General features: G+C 47.8%; 2 protein-coding genes across 10 annotated transcripts in view; one reads left to right on the forward strand and one right to left on the reverse strand.

The window, feature by feature from the left end:
* Nucleotides 1–2,430, reverse strand: part of GSS (glutathione synthetase) — a 106,969-nt gene extending 104,539 nt beyond the window's left edge. For all 6 annotated transcript variants that reach the window (XR_009558945.1, XM_030830807.2, XM_030830810.2 and 3 more), the window contains exon 1: nucleotides 2,340–2,430. The gene's annotated coding sequence lies outside the window, so the exon portion shown is untranslated. The remainder of the gene's footprint in view (nucleotides 1–2,339) is intronic.
* A 105-nt stretch (nucleotides 2,431–2,535) lies between these two features.
* Nucleotides 2,536–14,867, forward strand: part of MYH7B (myosin heavy chain 7B) — a 40,563-nt gene continuing 28,231 nt past the window's right edge. For 3 of the 4 annotated variants that reach the window (XM_060285191.2, XM_060285190.2, XM_060285194.1), the window contains exons 1-3: nucleotides 2,536–2,616; nucleotides 4,262–4,377; nucleotides 8,852–8,980. In XM_060285191.2, coding sequence (XP_060141174.1) covers nucleotides 8,971–8,980 — 10 coding nt within the window. In that variant the 5' untranslated portion in view covers nucleotides 2,536–2,616; nucleotides 4,262–4,377; nucleotides 8,852–8,970. Of the gene's footprint in view, nucleotides 2,617–4,261; nucleotides 4,378–5,454; nucleotides 5,475–8,851; nucleotides 8,981–14,867 lie in introns of those variants that run through there. The other variant, XM_070043746.1, reaches the window with a different exon arrangement.

The raw sequence follows: 14,867 nt of genomic DNA on the forward strand, positions 1-14,867 counted from the left end.
ACCTGTGAAACAAGGGGTCTGGGGTAGACCATGGTTTCCAAACCGGCTGAATATTCTGGAGAGCTTGGAAAAGAATACAGATTCCTGGGCCCTACTAGAGATTCTGATTCAAGAGGTCTGAGGGGAGGGAAGGGCTGAAGCTCTGTATTTTTAATAAATTTTCCTGGGACGGGAACGGCTGCAATATATTATTAATTTCCCTTCTAGCTCCAACAACCCATGTCGGCAGGTTTCAAATAAATTATGTGGGAGTGGGGGAAAGGAGCTCTTTGTGGAATACTATTAAATGCAAATAAGGTGAACTCCTCCCTCATACTAACCAGAGGCAAACTCACTAGCAGGAAATGATTACATTCCTTGTATGGACATCTATCATCATAGAACCAAAAGACAGAAAATATTCTTGAGAAATCATATTAGCAGGATAGAAATAATTGAAACCCAAGTGCCCAATGTAATAGGAGGAGTCCAACTGGCTGCCAGAGACACACAGGGTGAACCAACTCACACTTTGACACTCACTGATTTTGCAGTAGACCCCAGGGGTGTAAGAAAATCTGGATAAAAATCTGGAAACACCAGTCATTAGAACATGGCTGCCCAGCTCAGTGGTCCCAGGAAGAGAGCTGGAGAATGACAAGTAACCTCCATCACATTCAGCTCCATCCCCCACTCCCCATGACAGAACTGGTGCTAGACCAATAATGATAGTCTGTCGGCCTCAGCACAATGTTTTGAAAGAATGAGCATGTGATTTCAAGAGGGTCCTGACAACAACCCTGTCAGGTGAGACATAGATAAGGGCAGTCATAGTAGAGAACAAAGCTCTGAGGTCAGTCAGACCTGGGTTTGAATCCATAATAATTACTTCCTTTATAAATAAGGTCACCATGTGGATTAAATGAAAAAAAAAAAAAACCTGTGTGTAGTTCCTTAGCAGTGTTTGAAGCTCTATACATGGGAGCTTCTTTTTTGGCTGTACCTACTTTACAGGTAGAAGACTTGTCAGAGGTCAACCAGCAGCCTGGTGGCAGAGCCAAGACTAGAAGCTGTGACTCTGACATTAGAGCAATGGAACCCTCCATTGGCCCCCATCTCTTCACAACTCTGGGATTCTATTATCTCCACCTGCTGTTGGGTTTTTACTGATTGGCATCTAATGCCAGGACCCTGACTGAGGACGCAGAGAAAGATAAGACAAAAATAATTGCTATGAGAAGTGCTAATTGGGCCCTTTGTTTTTCTCATTCTACAGTCTCAATCCTTCTTGTGGCTTTATTTCTGTTTTGCTGATGACACTCGAATCTATAACTTCACTGCAGTGCTTTTCCTGACCTTCAACGGAGAATATCCAACTGCTTACTGAGCGTCTCCATAGAACCAGAATAGAATGTGTTGTTGTCTCCCCATAAATCTGCTCCTACTCTTGATGAACCCGACCCAGGCACCCAAGCCTTGTACATACGTCTTTCCTACACCCCATTCTCCCCAAATCCTGTGGATTCTATCTCAGTATACAATACTCTAAATTCCTTAATTTCTTTCCACCTTCACCGTTAGGAGGCGTGGTTTCGACTACCACCATCTCTTCCCTAGGCACGAAACAGATTCGGAGTGATGTATCTTCAGGACACACCGGCTAGTCTCCCGCTTCCAGGCCTTGGCATTTGCTGTCGTCTCTCTTTGGGACAATCCCCACCGCTCACGACTTAGTTTCAGAAGCCGTCCCTGTTCCCCGCCCAGGGCTTTTTTCTACGACCCATTAATTTCCCCTGTATCATTGGGAATAGTGTGTCTTGATCACTTCTCTAGCTCCAGCGCCTACTACAGTATTCAATGAATGTTAAATGAAAGAATGATGAATGAATGACATACTGGAGCCAGATCACCAAAAGCCTTAACACGCCCACAAGAAAACCCCGGTAGGACTTAAAAGCCAAGCGCGAGGCCAATGCCTGCGTGAGGCCCGGGGCAACAACACGGTCTCCTGCCCAGGCCTGCCCCACCTCACGGCCCGCTCGCTCCCACCAGAGGCAAAGTTTGGTTCTAATCGCTTCCACTTTTGTTGTTTAAAAAAAAAAAAACTCCGGCTCTAGTCTCACCGGCACCGAGCGCCCGACACCAGCACAATCTGGAGTCAGGAGATCTAGGAAATCTGCAATCGAGAAGCACCAACCCCACCCCCTCACTGGACACCAGCTCCTAGGTCCCTGCCATGGGTATGAGCTGCGACATCTCCTGGTCTCCGGGGCTCCAATCGCTGACAGACCCCTCCCTCATGGCCTTCCTCCCGAAGAAACGTGACCCTTGCCGGCCGCCGTTGCCGTGCCCCAACCTACTCGTTCGTCGTCCCGCCGCTCTCTGTACTCAGGCCCCCTCGCGCCTTCACCGGAGCTTCAGGGGGCGGGGCCTCGATGTGATCCAACGCGCTTGCGCGTCCCCTCCCACCACCACCCCCCCCACACACAATCCGCCCCCCCACCCCACCCCAGGCAGGGCTTAAATAGCAGCGGAGCTGGACGGTGGCTGGGAAGGGGCGGTCTGTGTGAGGACAGCTTTGGAACAGCACCTTGGGAAGAAAGGGAGGAGTCGTGTTGGGGCCGCCGGGAGCTACGGGTTTGAAAAGCTAAAGCTCGTAGGGCGTCGCAACTGCTGACTTCCGACGCAAGATGGGGAAACTGATACTCAGAATGGGACAGTCACTACCTTGGGGACACACAGTTGGTGGTAGTGGGTGTGGTAATAGAGGCCCAGAGACAGAGACAGAGCCCAGCGCAGGGTCCCATAACACGTTAAAGGCTGAACCAGTGTTGGAACCCAGCTGGGTCCCAGAAAAGAACACCTGATTTCTCCAACCCTGGGACAGCTGCAGGAAAAGCCTTAATGGCAAAAGGAAAGTAATTTCATTTTTCCAGCAGTTTTAAAGTTAGGAACGTTTGAGGGTGATCCAGTGTTTCACAGAATGTCCAATATCACTTGCATCAGGATCTGGTGCAGTTTTTTTTTTTAATGCAGGTTTTTTTTATCCCTACCTCCATCTCACCCCTTGGCAGCTCCCCAGTTCTTTAACTGTGCCTTCTTTCTGGATTGTGATAGGATTCTTCTCAGTCTGAAGCACCTGATATGAATTTTAATTAAACTGAATTTATCAGTCTGGGCTCTGGGGAATTAACCATGAATAAGACAGAGCCCCGGCTTTCACCTCTGATTAAAAAGGTAGACAGGTAAACTGTTTTTCTGGGGAAGTATGGAAGGCTTTTGGGGTCTTGAAGGACAGGTAAGCGTGTGTAAACAGTGAAGGAAGTAGGGGTGGAGGTTAGAGGCAGGAAAGGGGCTAGTGTACCAAGTAGCAGGAGCAGAAACAGCAAAGGCAAATAATCCTGAATGTGGCTAGTCTTGTTTTAGAGACAATGAGGAGTTTGGTGTAGATACTGAGGAGGGTCTGGGGGTTGGAGCAGGCTTTTAGGAGCTCAGTCTTGGGGAGGGAGCCTTGGATGCTAGGTTAAGAAGTTTAGCGTTTGTCCAATGAGTTGTCTAAGGATATTAAGGAAGAGGGAAACATGGTGTGTTAGGTTCTGGTTACAGCATGGCAAATGGTTTGTAAGTGGGGAGACCAAGGCCAGAGAGAGATCTCAGAGGTAGTTAAGGTGTGAGATGATGAGGCGGGGCCGAGAAGATGGAGAGAAGGGGACAGATTAAAGAGATATTTAGGAGAGAGAACTCCGACTGATTATAAATCAGCGGCCCAATCCAGGGTACAGGATGTTTCCAACTCCTTAAATAAAGTATGTGGGACTTCCCTGGTGGTCCAGTGGGTAAGACTGCTTGCTCCCAATGCAGGCGAACCAGGCTGGATCCCTGGTTGGGGAACTAGATCCTCCTGCATGCATGCCTCAACTAAGAAGCCCACATGCCACAACGAAGATCCCATGTGCTGCAACTAAGATCCAGTGCAGCCAAAATAAATAAATACATAAATATTTAAAAAATAATAAAGTATGTACATTACCTACAGGACAGACTGAGCTTTCCAATCTTGTTGGTGGGAAGGAAGGGATAGGTGGTCTGTTTATTGCCACAACTGTGATTTCATGATGTCCCTCTTTTGTCTGCTTTTGTACCTAAGGGAGAGTCTGAAGCAGCAGTTACTATAATAGGCCCCAGGTGCCAGAAAAAGTCCACCGGGCTAACAAGGAACAAAGGAAGCTATTTCTAGGGCAGCATGAAATTAAAAAATCATGACCCAGGGTTCTCTGTGCAGGTTCTCCTCTTCCAAGATGGGTGCCAAATGACGTGTATCATGTGCCTATTTGTGAGATTTGGGGAGGATCCCAGACCTTAACACCCCTTTGGTTGTGTCCTCTCACATTGTGGCAGGTAAGGTATTTTCATTCCCATTTTGTAGATGTGGCAGTTGAGCCTCAGAAGTTATGTGACTTGTTCAAGGGGATCCAGTTTGTGGTGGGACTGGAAGTGAGGGGCTCTTGGCCAAAGATGTTTCCAGCAAGTCTTTGCCTTTCTTGCTCCCTCTGCTCAGATGCTTTTCTTCTAAATCTTGGCGTAAATGGCTCCTTCTTGTCATTCAGATGTTTCCTTCTCAGATGACATCCCCACCTGACCAGCCTGTGTCACATTTTCCTGTGTATTTTCTACATAGCACTTACTAGTATCTGAAATTATTAATTTTATGTGTTTCCCTCCACTAGAATGTGAGCTCCATGAAAACAGGGGCAATATCTGTCTTGGTCACCACTTTACCCCTAGCACCTGGAATAGTAGATACTCAATAATATTTGCCGACTGATGGAAATAAGCTGGGGAGGGAGGAAGGGAAGGAAACCAACATTAAGTGAAAGCTTGGGATGTTTCAGGTGCTTCTCATAAACTATCTCATTTGATCCCCTCACAGCCTTTCCAGGTGGGTACTGTATCTCCATTGGGTGATAAGAAAACATGGGAAGTGAGGTCAAGTCAGTCGTTTGTTACTTTTGAGGCCACAGGCTCCTTTGAGAATCTTCATTAGACGCAAACTTTTAGCAGACCATGTGGAGGAATTCAGAGACCTCTTCAGGCCTACTCAGGGATCCCAGATCAAGGAACCCAGGATTAGGGAACTTGCCCGAAGTCCTTCTGGCCTCAAGCCTTTGCTGGTTCCTCCCTCCATGGCAAGGATAGATTCCCTTTAGTGGACATCAGGGAACCTGCTGAAGATTTTGGAGCAGAGCGAGTTTATGATGTCTTGAGCCTTTCATGTCTCCAACCTGAGTTCAAATCCTGACTCCACAAACTATCAGTGTGACTATGGGCAAGACTTCTCACCTCTCTGAATCCCACTTCCCTCACTTTCAAAATGGAATCTGTTTTTTGTTTTTTTTCTAACAATGACTAATCTTTATTTGATCTGCTCGTTAAGTGCCGGGTACTTGGCTGCTGGCTTTACAGTTGTTATCTCACTTTCACCACAAACCTATGAGGTGAGTACTGTTATCATGTCCATTTTACAGCTGGGGACTTGGAGGCTTGAAGAAATGCCCTGACTTGCCGAAGATCATGCAGCTTTACACTCTTAGCCATTGTGCACCTACACACGTACCTTGGGATGTGCCACGAGCTCAGGCTTCCCAAAGCTGACTTCTGAATCCACTGCAAACTCTGTTGGGTTTGTGGGAACATTTGAGTCTAAATTAGTTTAAGGAAAAGGCAAGGAGGGTTGCACTGCAGTGTGAATGGAGGTCAATCTCTTTGTATGTTGCCTTTCCCCCTGTAAGGGCCTCTGGCCAAGCCTAGACTGGGCCTCTTGACTGGGACATCTATGTCGTCCCAGGGTCTGCATTGCACGGAGGTCTGCATTTGTGCACGTGGCTGCTGTCTCTTTTTAGCAATGACATCACTCTGCCTGGAATTATGAGGCTGTCTCCACGCCTGACTGGGGGCCACTGCTTGGCCGTTCAGAGTGGAAATCCTGTGTCTTCCAGCCCCTACCTACCACAGGCCTGGCCCAGCCATGCTGCTCAGGAAATGCCTTTGGAATCGAAGGGAGGGCTCTTCCATGTGTTGAGGATTTACTGTGTGCCAGGCCTGTCCCGGACACTTTACATGTGTTATCTCATTTACATGCCCCAGTAATCCTGGGAGGGAGAAGTTACTGTCTCTATTTTACTGAGAAGAAACAGACTCAGTTGGGCTTTACCTTAGGCCCACTTGGGGTGATTGATGGCACCAGGACTGACTCTAGGGCTTGTGTGCTCATCGTGCATGATGAATTCTTGAAGCTGTGAGCTGATAAAGGGGATACACTCCTCAGCACCCAGGATCCTCAGAGACTTTCTATCAACAAGCTTCTAGTCCAGCTCTCATTTCATCCATGAGGAAACAGGAGCCCAGAAAGGAGTGATGACTTACTTATAGCCCCTCTTTTCCGCTTACTACTTATCCATTGTTTTTTTTTAAAAATATTTATTTATTTATTTATTGGCTGCATTGGGTCTTAGTTGCGGCACACGGGATCTTTCATTGCAGTGCTCGGGCTGTTCGTTTTGGTGCACGGGCTTCTTTCTAGTTGTGGCTCGGGAGCTCCAGAGCGTGTGGGCTCACTAGTTGTGGTGCACAGGCTCTCTAGTTGTGGCTTGCGGGCTCCAGAGGGAATGGGCTCTGTAGTTGTGGCACGTGGGCTCAGTATTTGCAGCACGAGGGCTTAGTTGCTCTGTGGCATGTGGGATCTTAGTTCCCTGACCAGGGATCGAACTGGCATCCCCTGCATTGCAAGACAGATTTTTTTAAAATTAATTTATTTATTTTTGGCTGTGTTGGGTCTTCGTTGCGGTGCGCGGGCTTCTCATTGTGGTGTCTTCTCTTGTTGTGGAGCATGGGCTCTAGGCACGTGGGCTTCAGTAGTTGTGGCGCGTGGGCTCAGTAGCTGTGGCTCGTGGGCTCTAGAGTGCAGGCTCAGTAGTTGTGGCGCATGGGCTTAGCTGCTCCGTGGCATGTGGGATCTTCCTGGACCAGGGCTCGAACCTGTGTTCCCTGCATTGGCAGGCAGATTCTTAACCACTGCGCCACCAGGGAAACCCTCAAGACAGCTTCTTAACCACTGGACCACCAGGGAAGTCCCACTACTTATCTTTATCTACCTTTTGGGAAGGGTGAAATCCACTTTTACTCACCATTATACCACCCAAGTAGCCCAGTGCCTGGTCCTACTTGACACTCAGTAAATGCTTTTAAATTTTATTTATTATAAAAACATTGAGAAAAGTATAAATGTTAGTATAACAGACAACCATATACCCACCACCCCACTTGCGAAATAAAAACTGCTAATATAGCTGAAGGCCCCCTGTGTGCCCCTCTACAACTGCACCTCCCCAACCCCTGCCGAAGTTAAAGAGTCTCCTGAATTTGGTGTTTATTATTCTACGCCATTTTTTTTTCTTTTTTTTTTGTGGTATGCGGGCCTCTCACTGTTGTGGCCTCTCCCATTGTGGAGCACAGGCTCTGGACGTGCAGGCTCAGCGGCTATGGCTCACGGGCCCAGCCACTCCGCGGCATGTGGGATCTTCCCAGACCGGGGCATGAACCCTTGTCCCCTGCATCGGCAGGTGGACTCTCAACCACTGCGCCACCAGGGAAGCCCCTATGCCATTTTTTTATTCATATACCATAAAATTCAACCTGCTTAAGTGTACAGTTTAGTGGCTTTTAGTGTGTTCACAAGATTGTGCAACCATCACCACTATCTAATTCTAGAACATTTTCACCCCCAAAAGGAACCCCATACTCCTTATCAGTCACTCCCCCATTCCTCCCTGTCTCCAGCCCCGGCAATCACTAATCTGCTTTCTGTCTCTATGGATTTGCCCATTCTGGACATTTACTATAAATGGAATCCTGTATGTGGTCTTTTGTGTCTGGCTTCTTTCACTTACCATAATGTTTTCAAGGTTCATCCATGTTGTGGTATGAATCAATATTTCATTCCTTTTTATGGTATGGTATTCCATTGTGTGAATACAGCACATTTTGTTTATCCATCACTTGGTGGACATTTGGGTTGTTTCTGCTTTTTGCTATAAATAATGCTGCTATGAACAAGTTTTTGTGTGGATATATGTTTTCAATTCTCTTGGTTATATAAGTGGACTTGCTGGGTCATATGGTAACTCTATGTTTAACTTTTTGAGGAACTGCCAGACTGTTTTCTAAAGTGGCTGCACTGTTTTCCATTCCCACCAGCAATGTATGAGAGTTTCAATTTTTACATCTTCACCAACACTTATCTCTTTGATTATGACCATCCTAATGGGTGTGAAGTGGTATCTCATTATGGTTTCAATTTGCATTTCCCTAATGACTAATGATTTGAGCGTGTTTTCCTGTGCTTATTGGCCATTTGTATATATCCTTTGGGGAAATGTCTATTAAAACCTTTTACCCATTTTAAGGGCAAAAATATTATTGAGTTTTAAGAATTCTTTATATATTCTGGATACCAGACCCTTATCAGATATATGATTTGCAAATATTTTCTCCCATTCTGTGGGTTTTCTTTTCAGTTTCTTGATGTTGTCTTTTTTTTTTTTTTGGTAAATTTCTATATATTTTATGCAGCCTCTTTATATTGAAGAAATTGGGGTGTTTTAAAATATCTTTATTGGAGTATAATTGCTTTACATTGTTGTGTTAGTTGCCGCTGTATAACAAAGTGAATCAGCTATATGTATACATACATGCCCATGTCCCCTCTCTCTTGCGTCTCCCTCCCACCCTCCCTATCCCACCCCTTGGTAGTGTCCTTTGAAGCACAAACGTTTTTAATTTTTATGTAATCTAATTCATCTATTTTTTTTCTTAGGTTGCTTATGTTTAGAGTGTCATATCTACGAAACCATTGCCTGATCCCAAATCATGAAGACTCACACCTGTATTCTGTGAGATTTATGGGTTTTGCTGTTACATTTAGGTCTTTGATTCATGGTACGAGGTAGGTCGTATGCATTTTTAGTCCTTTTACTAGGGGTATGTTTCTAAAAAAATATATGATACTGTTTTTCCTGTTTGGGGGACTTTACATGGTAACGTGTGTTCTTGTGCAGCTTGATTTTCTCATTCAGCCTTATGCTGGGAGATTCATCCATGTTGATACGAGTCACTAGTTCATTTGTTTTCACTGCTCTATAGGTTTCGTTGCATAAAAATACCACATTTCATTTACCTTTTCTCCTATGAATGATCCTTTGGGGTTGTCTCTACTATTTTGCTGTTACAAAGGGTGAACAGTCTAATATGTGCCTCCTCGTGCAGTATGTTGAAGGTCATGGGCATATTCAGATTTACTAGATAATACAAAATTACTCTCATAAGTGGTTTTACAAATTTGCACTCCTGCCAGCAATGTATTAGAATTGCCCTTATTCGGCATCCTCACCAAGACTCAGTATTGTTGGGCTTTTTTGATTGTGCCAGGCTAGTGGGTGTGAAATGATATCTCATTAGGATTTCCCAGATTAATAGCAAAGTTTATTTTTCAGTAAGTATTTGCATGGGTGGGTGGATGGCATGAAAGTAGAATGGATTCAGCTCTTTGATGAGGAGATGACCCTCTATTCTTCCTGTGGCTAGAGGATGGCAGGGCTCTGGGCCTAGACTGCCAGCTGTTTGTAGGGAGACCCTGGAGCTAGGAAGCACTGGGTGAGACCAACAACTCTATATATATGGGGAAAGGCAGTTGTCACCTTGAAACCAGCAATGGGAGCCTTACCCCAGGGAGAGGCTATAGTCTTGCCCTTCCATCTCCCCACACTTTCACCAAGAAGGGAGGGAGCTAGAGAGAAGCCAGAAGGGAATTGTGTAATGATGAGAATGGGGTCCCACGGTCTTAGGAATGACCCTTTCTTGAGGACCTTCTCATGGTCTCTGTATTGGTGGGATGTATTTCCCTTGGTTTTTTGTTTTGTTTGTTTTTAATTTTTATTATTTTTTGGCTGCACCTCACGGCATGCGGGATCTTTGTTCCCTGACCAGGGATCAGACATGTGCCCCCTTCAGTGGAAGCTCAGAATCTTAACCACTGGACCGCCAGGGAAGTCCCTGTATTTCCCTTATTTATTCACTGAGTTTGGGGATGATGATAATGATAATAAGAAAAATAATAGTAAGGATTGTGTATTGAACACATGCAAGGCATTGTACCTTTTTCTTTTTATAGGTATTATTTAATTCCCTGTGGTGTAGGTGCTGTTATTATTCCTGCTTTATAGATGAGGAACAGAGGATCAAAGGGGCAGAGTAACTGAAGGTTTGTACCCAGGCAGTCTGACTCCAGAACTCTTAAGCACTGTGCTGTATTGTTAGCCTGGCTCAGCTAAACCCAGGACAGCAAAGAAAGGAGAAGCTTGCCCAGGCTTGGGTAGGTGAGAAACGCAAGTCGCAATATCCACTGGGCCTGGCATGGAGAAGGCAGCAGGGAGCAGAGTGAGAGGCCCCTGGGGAAGATGGTTCTTTTTTTTTTTTAATATAGGGTGATTCCAGTTTACATTTTCTTTTGTTGTTATAAATTTATTTTATTTAGTTATTTTTGGCTGCTTTGGGTCTTCATTGCGGTGCGCAGGCTTTCTCTAGCTGCGGCGAGCGGGGGCTACTCTTCTGTTGTGGTGCGTGGGCTTCTCGTTGTGGTGGCCTCTCTTGTTGCGGAGCACAGGCGTGCAAGCCTACAACCAGTCCCAATCTGGGTGGCATCAGAGAGTGTTTGTTGAACTCAACAAAACGGGACTCTGGCAGAGGCTGGGACAAGCCTGTCTTGATCCTGAGACCCCAGGCAGGGCCAAGGTTTTGGCACAGGATTTTGGCAGTGGGGTGGCTGTGGTCTTTTAAGACCCTGGGACTTTCCTCCCACGTATGCCCACAAGGATGTCTCTTCCAGAATGTTGGCTGCCCTGGGCACTACCTCAAATTCCATCCCCAGAGTGGCAGACCCAAGGCCTCCTCTCCAGACTGCCCCAACATACACATCACCACAGGGCTGGCGTGTTCACACTGTTGATCTCTTACCATGGGCTAAGCACTCTGGTTCATTTATATCTCTCAGCAACATCATGAGGCAGGTACTCTTCGTATATCCATTTTGCAACGAAGGACCCAAGGCTCAGAGAGGTTAAGTAACTAACTCACGGTCACTTAGCTTGTAAATGGCAGAGCAAGGACTCAAAGAGGCAGTCCTAACATGTGCCCAGCCTAGTCCCTGCAGGTGCAAAGCTAAAAAAGGACCATTGCCTGCTCAAACAGTCAATGGTAATGTCGTCAGACATTTACATAGGGCTTGTAGGTATCAGGCACAGGCTAAGCTCTTTACATACATTATTTCCTTGACTCTGCTTAACAACCCAATGGAATAAGGTTATGCTCATTTTATGACGGAAATTGAAGCTCCAACAGGAAAAGGTCAAGGTCACACAGCAAGTGAGGGGCAGAGCTGGACAGTCTGACTCTGGAGCCAGAGCTAGCAGACCCTCTTCTGCCATCTCTTCCTCCTTTTTTTTAGCGTCCTCCCTCCCCTATACACTGACCCTCCCAGGCTTTCCTCCTGCTGCTGTTTCCACTCTCCCCCACCCCAGCTCCCCAGGCTAACCCGTGTCTGGAGCCCCCAGTCCTTTCATTCATATTCTGAGCATAGTTTGGAGGCTGAGGCCGGGTCAGACTATCTGGATGGTGACCTCCAGGGGTCAGCCCATGCCCTAGGGTGTCCTTTAGCCCTTCCTATTTCCACTCGGCTGCCTGGCAAGGGAAGTCTTGGAGGGGCCCACCACCCAGTCCTCTTACCTACCTGCAGTGGCCTGCGGGATACGGTGGATGGAGCGAGCAGGACGCCCATACCTTGCAGAGAGGCCAGCGTTCTGGGGGTGGGGGCAGCACTGAGCCTCTCAGGACCCGGTGGCTCTGGAAGCTGATATGAACAGCAGCAACTGCTGGCATTATCTGGGTTCTAAGAATAGCTTGGGCTGAAGAGTTGGGGGCTGGGGCCAGGGAAGAGGGCAGGAGCCTTTTTCCACTGCCCCTTCCACCCCTGCTGCTTGGCCTAGAAACTGGGAAGCCTTCCTTCTGGCTTACAATTTGCTCTGGGGTGATTTCGCATGGATACATCTTGTCCACCTTTGGGTTGGAGGACAGAGGGTGTCCCAGGGAGTCAGACCCAGGGCTGAGGGCACTGAGCCCACACCCTGAGGACCCGCCCTCCTCCAGGCCCTCCCCTCTGGCACAGAGTAGGGGCTTGCTTTTTCAAGGGTCGATATGTTGGAAGCGACCTTTATTCATTTAGCAAACACTTAATAAATAGGTAATACATAGACATGATTCAAAATTCAAAGGTATAAAAGGATACACAAGGAAAAAATATCAGTCTGTTCCTTTCCTAGCCTCCAGCCACCTATTCCTCTCTGCTCCTCCCTTTTTTCATTTAATGAGATATCTTGAAAGTAACAACAATAATGTAAATAATAATATAATATGAGGGAAACCCACGTTACATCATGAGTCTCTGCTATGTGCCAGGCACTGTTCTAAGCACTTCGGATGTTTTAACCCATATAGTGCTCATCAGAATCCTATGTGGTGGGTACTTTGTACGAATCTCCATTGTTAAGAGGTTAAGTGATTTTCCACGATTTCATGGCTGGTAATTGGCAGAGCCAGGATTCAGTCTCAGGCAGTCTGACGTTAGATAACGTATTCTTCATCACTGCTCCGTACTGCTGCTCACACTTATGTCATGCCATTACACAGCACACCCTTGCTCTTCCTAAGGGCCAAGGTCAGAGATGTACTATATATTGAACACGTGCCATGGCCAGGCTCAGGCTGGTCTGCAGCAAAGAATAAAAAAGACTAGGTCTCTGCCCTCATGGAACTGGCATCCCAGTGCCCATGAGTGTCTGTCAACCAAGGTAAGAGGAGGGAAACCCACGTGTCACTCACATGCCTGTATACCGTCTGCTGTTCACACACACCGTGTCCCTTATCCACTGGTCCTTTACTCACTCAGCCTCTGAGCTGGAAGGCCTTAGAGCCCAGAGCTATAGGTAGGAACATGGAGATCCAGACAGAAGTAGACACGAGAGATCACAGTGTGGCCCTCGTAAGCCTCATCCCCTGCCCCCGGGATCCATTTCAGCAGGGCTGCTGGGGGGTGCCTCTAATCCAGGGCCCAACCATTGTTTGATGTTGGGAACAATTGAAGGGCAAGGGAGCTATAGATAGATCCACAGCTGCTGTCACCTGTTCCAGCCTGGGCACTGGGCCCAAGCGTTGTCTACGTGGGGGTACTTTACCAGTGAGGGCCCCCTGGGGGTGGGAGATTGGTCCAGCCTAGCTCAGCTCTACAGAGACTGAGTCAGAGGCCAAGACAAAGAAATAGAGTCTCGGAGGGCAGAGAGAGACAGGGTAACACAGAAAGACCAAGACCCTTGAGAGACACAGGAGGCTCCCACCAAACGCCGTAAACCCAGTGACTGGTTGGGGCTCTGGGAGGGCTACACAAGCACACTTCTTTCTGGGAGAGCCACATCCCAGATCCTTCCGAGACAGTTGAAGGAACATGCTTTGGGGAGTGCTCTGGGAGACTCCTGAGATCTTTGAAAGGAAGACGTTGTGCTGCTGTGTCTAGTTGTAGCTTTAATTCAGTATGTGACCTTGGGCATGGACCTGCTTCTTCCTCTGTGCCTCCGTTTCCCCAGCTGCCCAATGAGAGAGTCGGTTTGCATGACCCCTGAAGGGCCCTTTCATCCTCTGATGCCTGTCAGGACATATTCCTCATGTGTCTAACCTCTCTCCCTCTTGCTGCAGTGGAGGCCATAGTCACCTCCTTTGTTTGCCCTTTGTGAGGATGGGGGACAGCTGGTCCCCCCATCCCCTCCCCCCAGTAACCTTTCAGCCATAAATCCATGCTGAGGCGTCTCTCCACCGGATAAACAGCCCTGATGCCTTTTGGCTGCACTCATCCTATTTTCTGCTTGAAGCATGAGAGCCGGGGCCCACTCGGGCCCTCTGCAGCTGCCCACGGCCCCAGGAGGGGGACAAGCCTTGGACGAGCAGGGGCACCCCCCCGGGGTGCCAGGGTGGAGGCCCCTCTTTGGGCCTCACCACCTCGCATTTAGACCCTTATGGCAGCCGCCTCCTAAGTCTTCCTGCCCCGGTCTCGCCCCTGCAGTCCATCCTCCACACCAGCTGTCATGGGGCTCTTGTGAACACATAAATCTGAACACACTGTCAAATGCCCTTGCTCCAAGCTCTTTGATGAAAAAAATAAAATAAAAATGCCTTTGATGGCTCCCCAACTCCCGCAGGATAAAGAACCAAATCCTAATCTGGCTTTTGAAGCCCTTCACAATCCAGTCCCAACTGCTCCGTCCAGCCTCACCTCCCTTTACGCCCGTGTGGCTGCTCTGGGCTTGGAGTTCAGGTTCACGCTGTCCGTCCCCTGTCCTCTACCTTCAGTGCCTCTCCCTGGACGGCCACAGCCTGCTCACTGGTCTGCCTGTGGCATCTCTTGCTCTTTCCAGTCCATTCTCTACATGGCAGCCAGAGTGATCATTATTAACCTTCACCACTTACTCTCCTGCCCTAACAGCTCCCCTTCGCACTTGGAATAAAGTCCTCCAAGAGTCCCGGTGACCCAGCCCCTGCCTACCTGTCAAACGTCACCTTGCAAAACTTTCCCCACCTTCCTACCCCAGCGGCACTAACACTGTGACAGGGCCTCAGACACACCAAGCTATGCTCTGCCTCACGGCTTTTGTATTTACTGTTCCTCCTGGTTGGAATATCCTTCCCCTAGCTCTTCACCTAACCGGCTCCCTCTTATCCTTCAGATCTTGCCT

The sequence above is a fragment of the Globicephala melas genome, chromosome 15, assembly GCF_963455315.2.
Source record: "Globicephala melas chromosome 15, mGloMel1.2, whole genome shotgun sequence".
Taxonomy (NCBI): Eukaryota; Metazoa; Chordata; class Mammalia; order Artiodactyla; family Delphinidae; genus Globicephala; species Globicephala melas.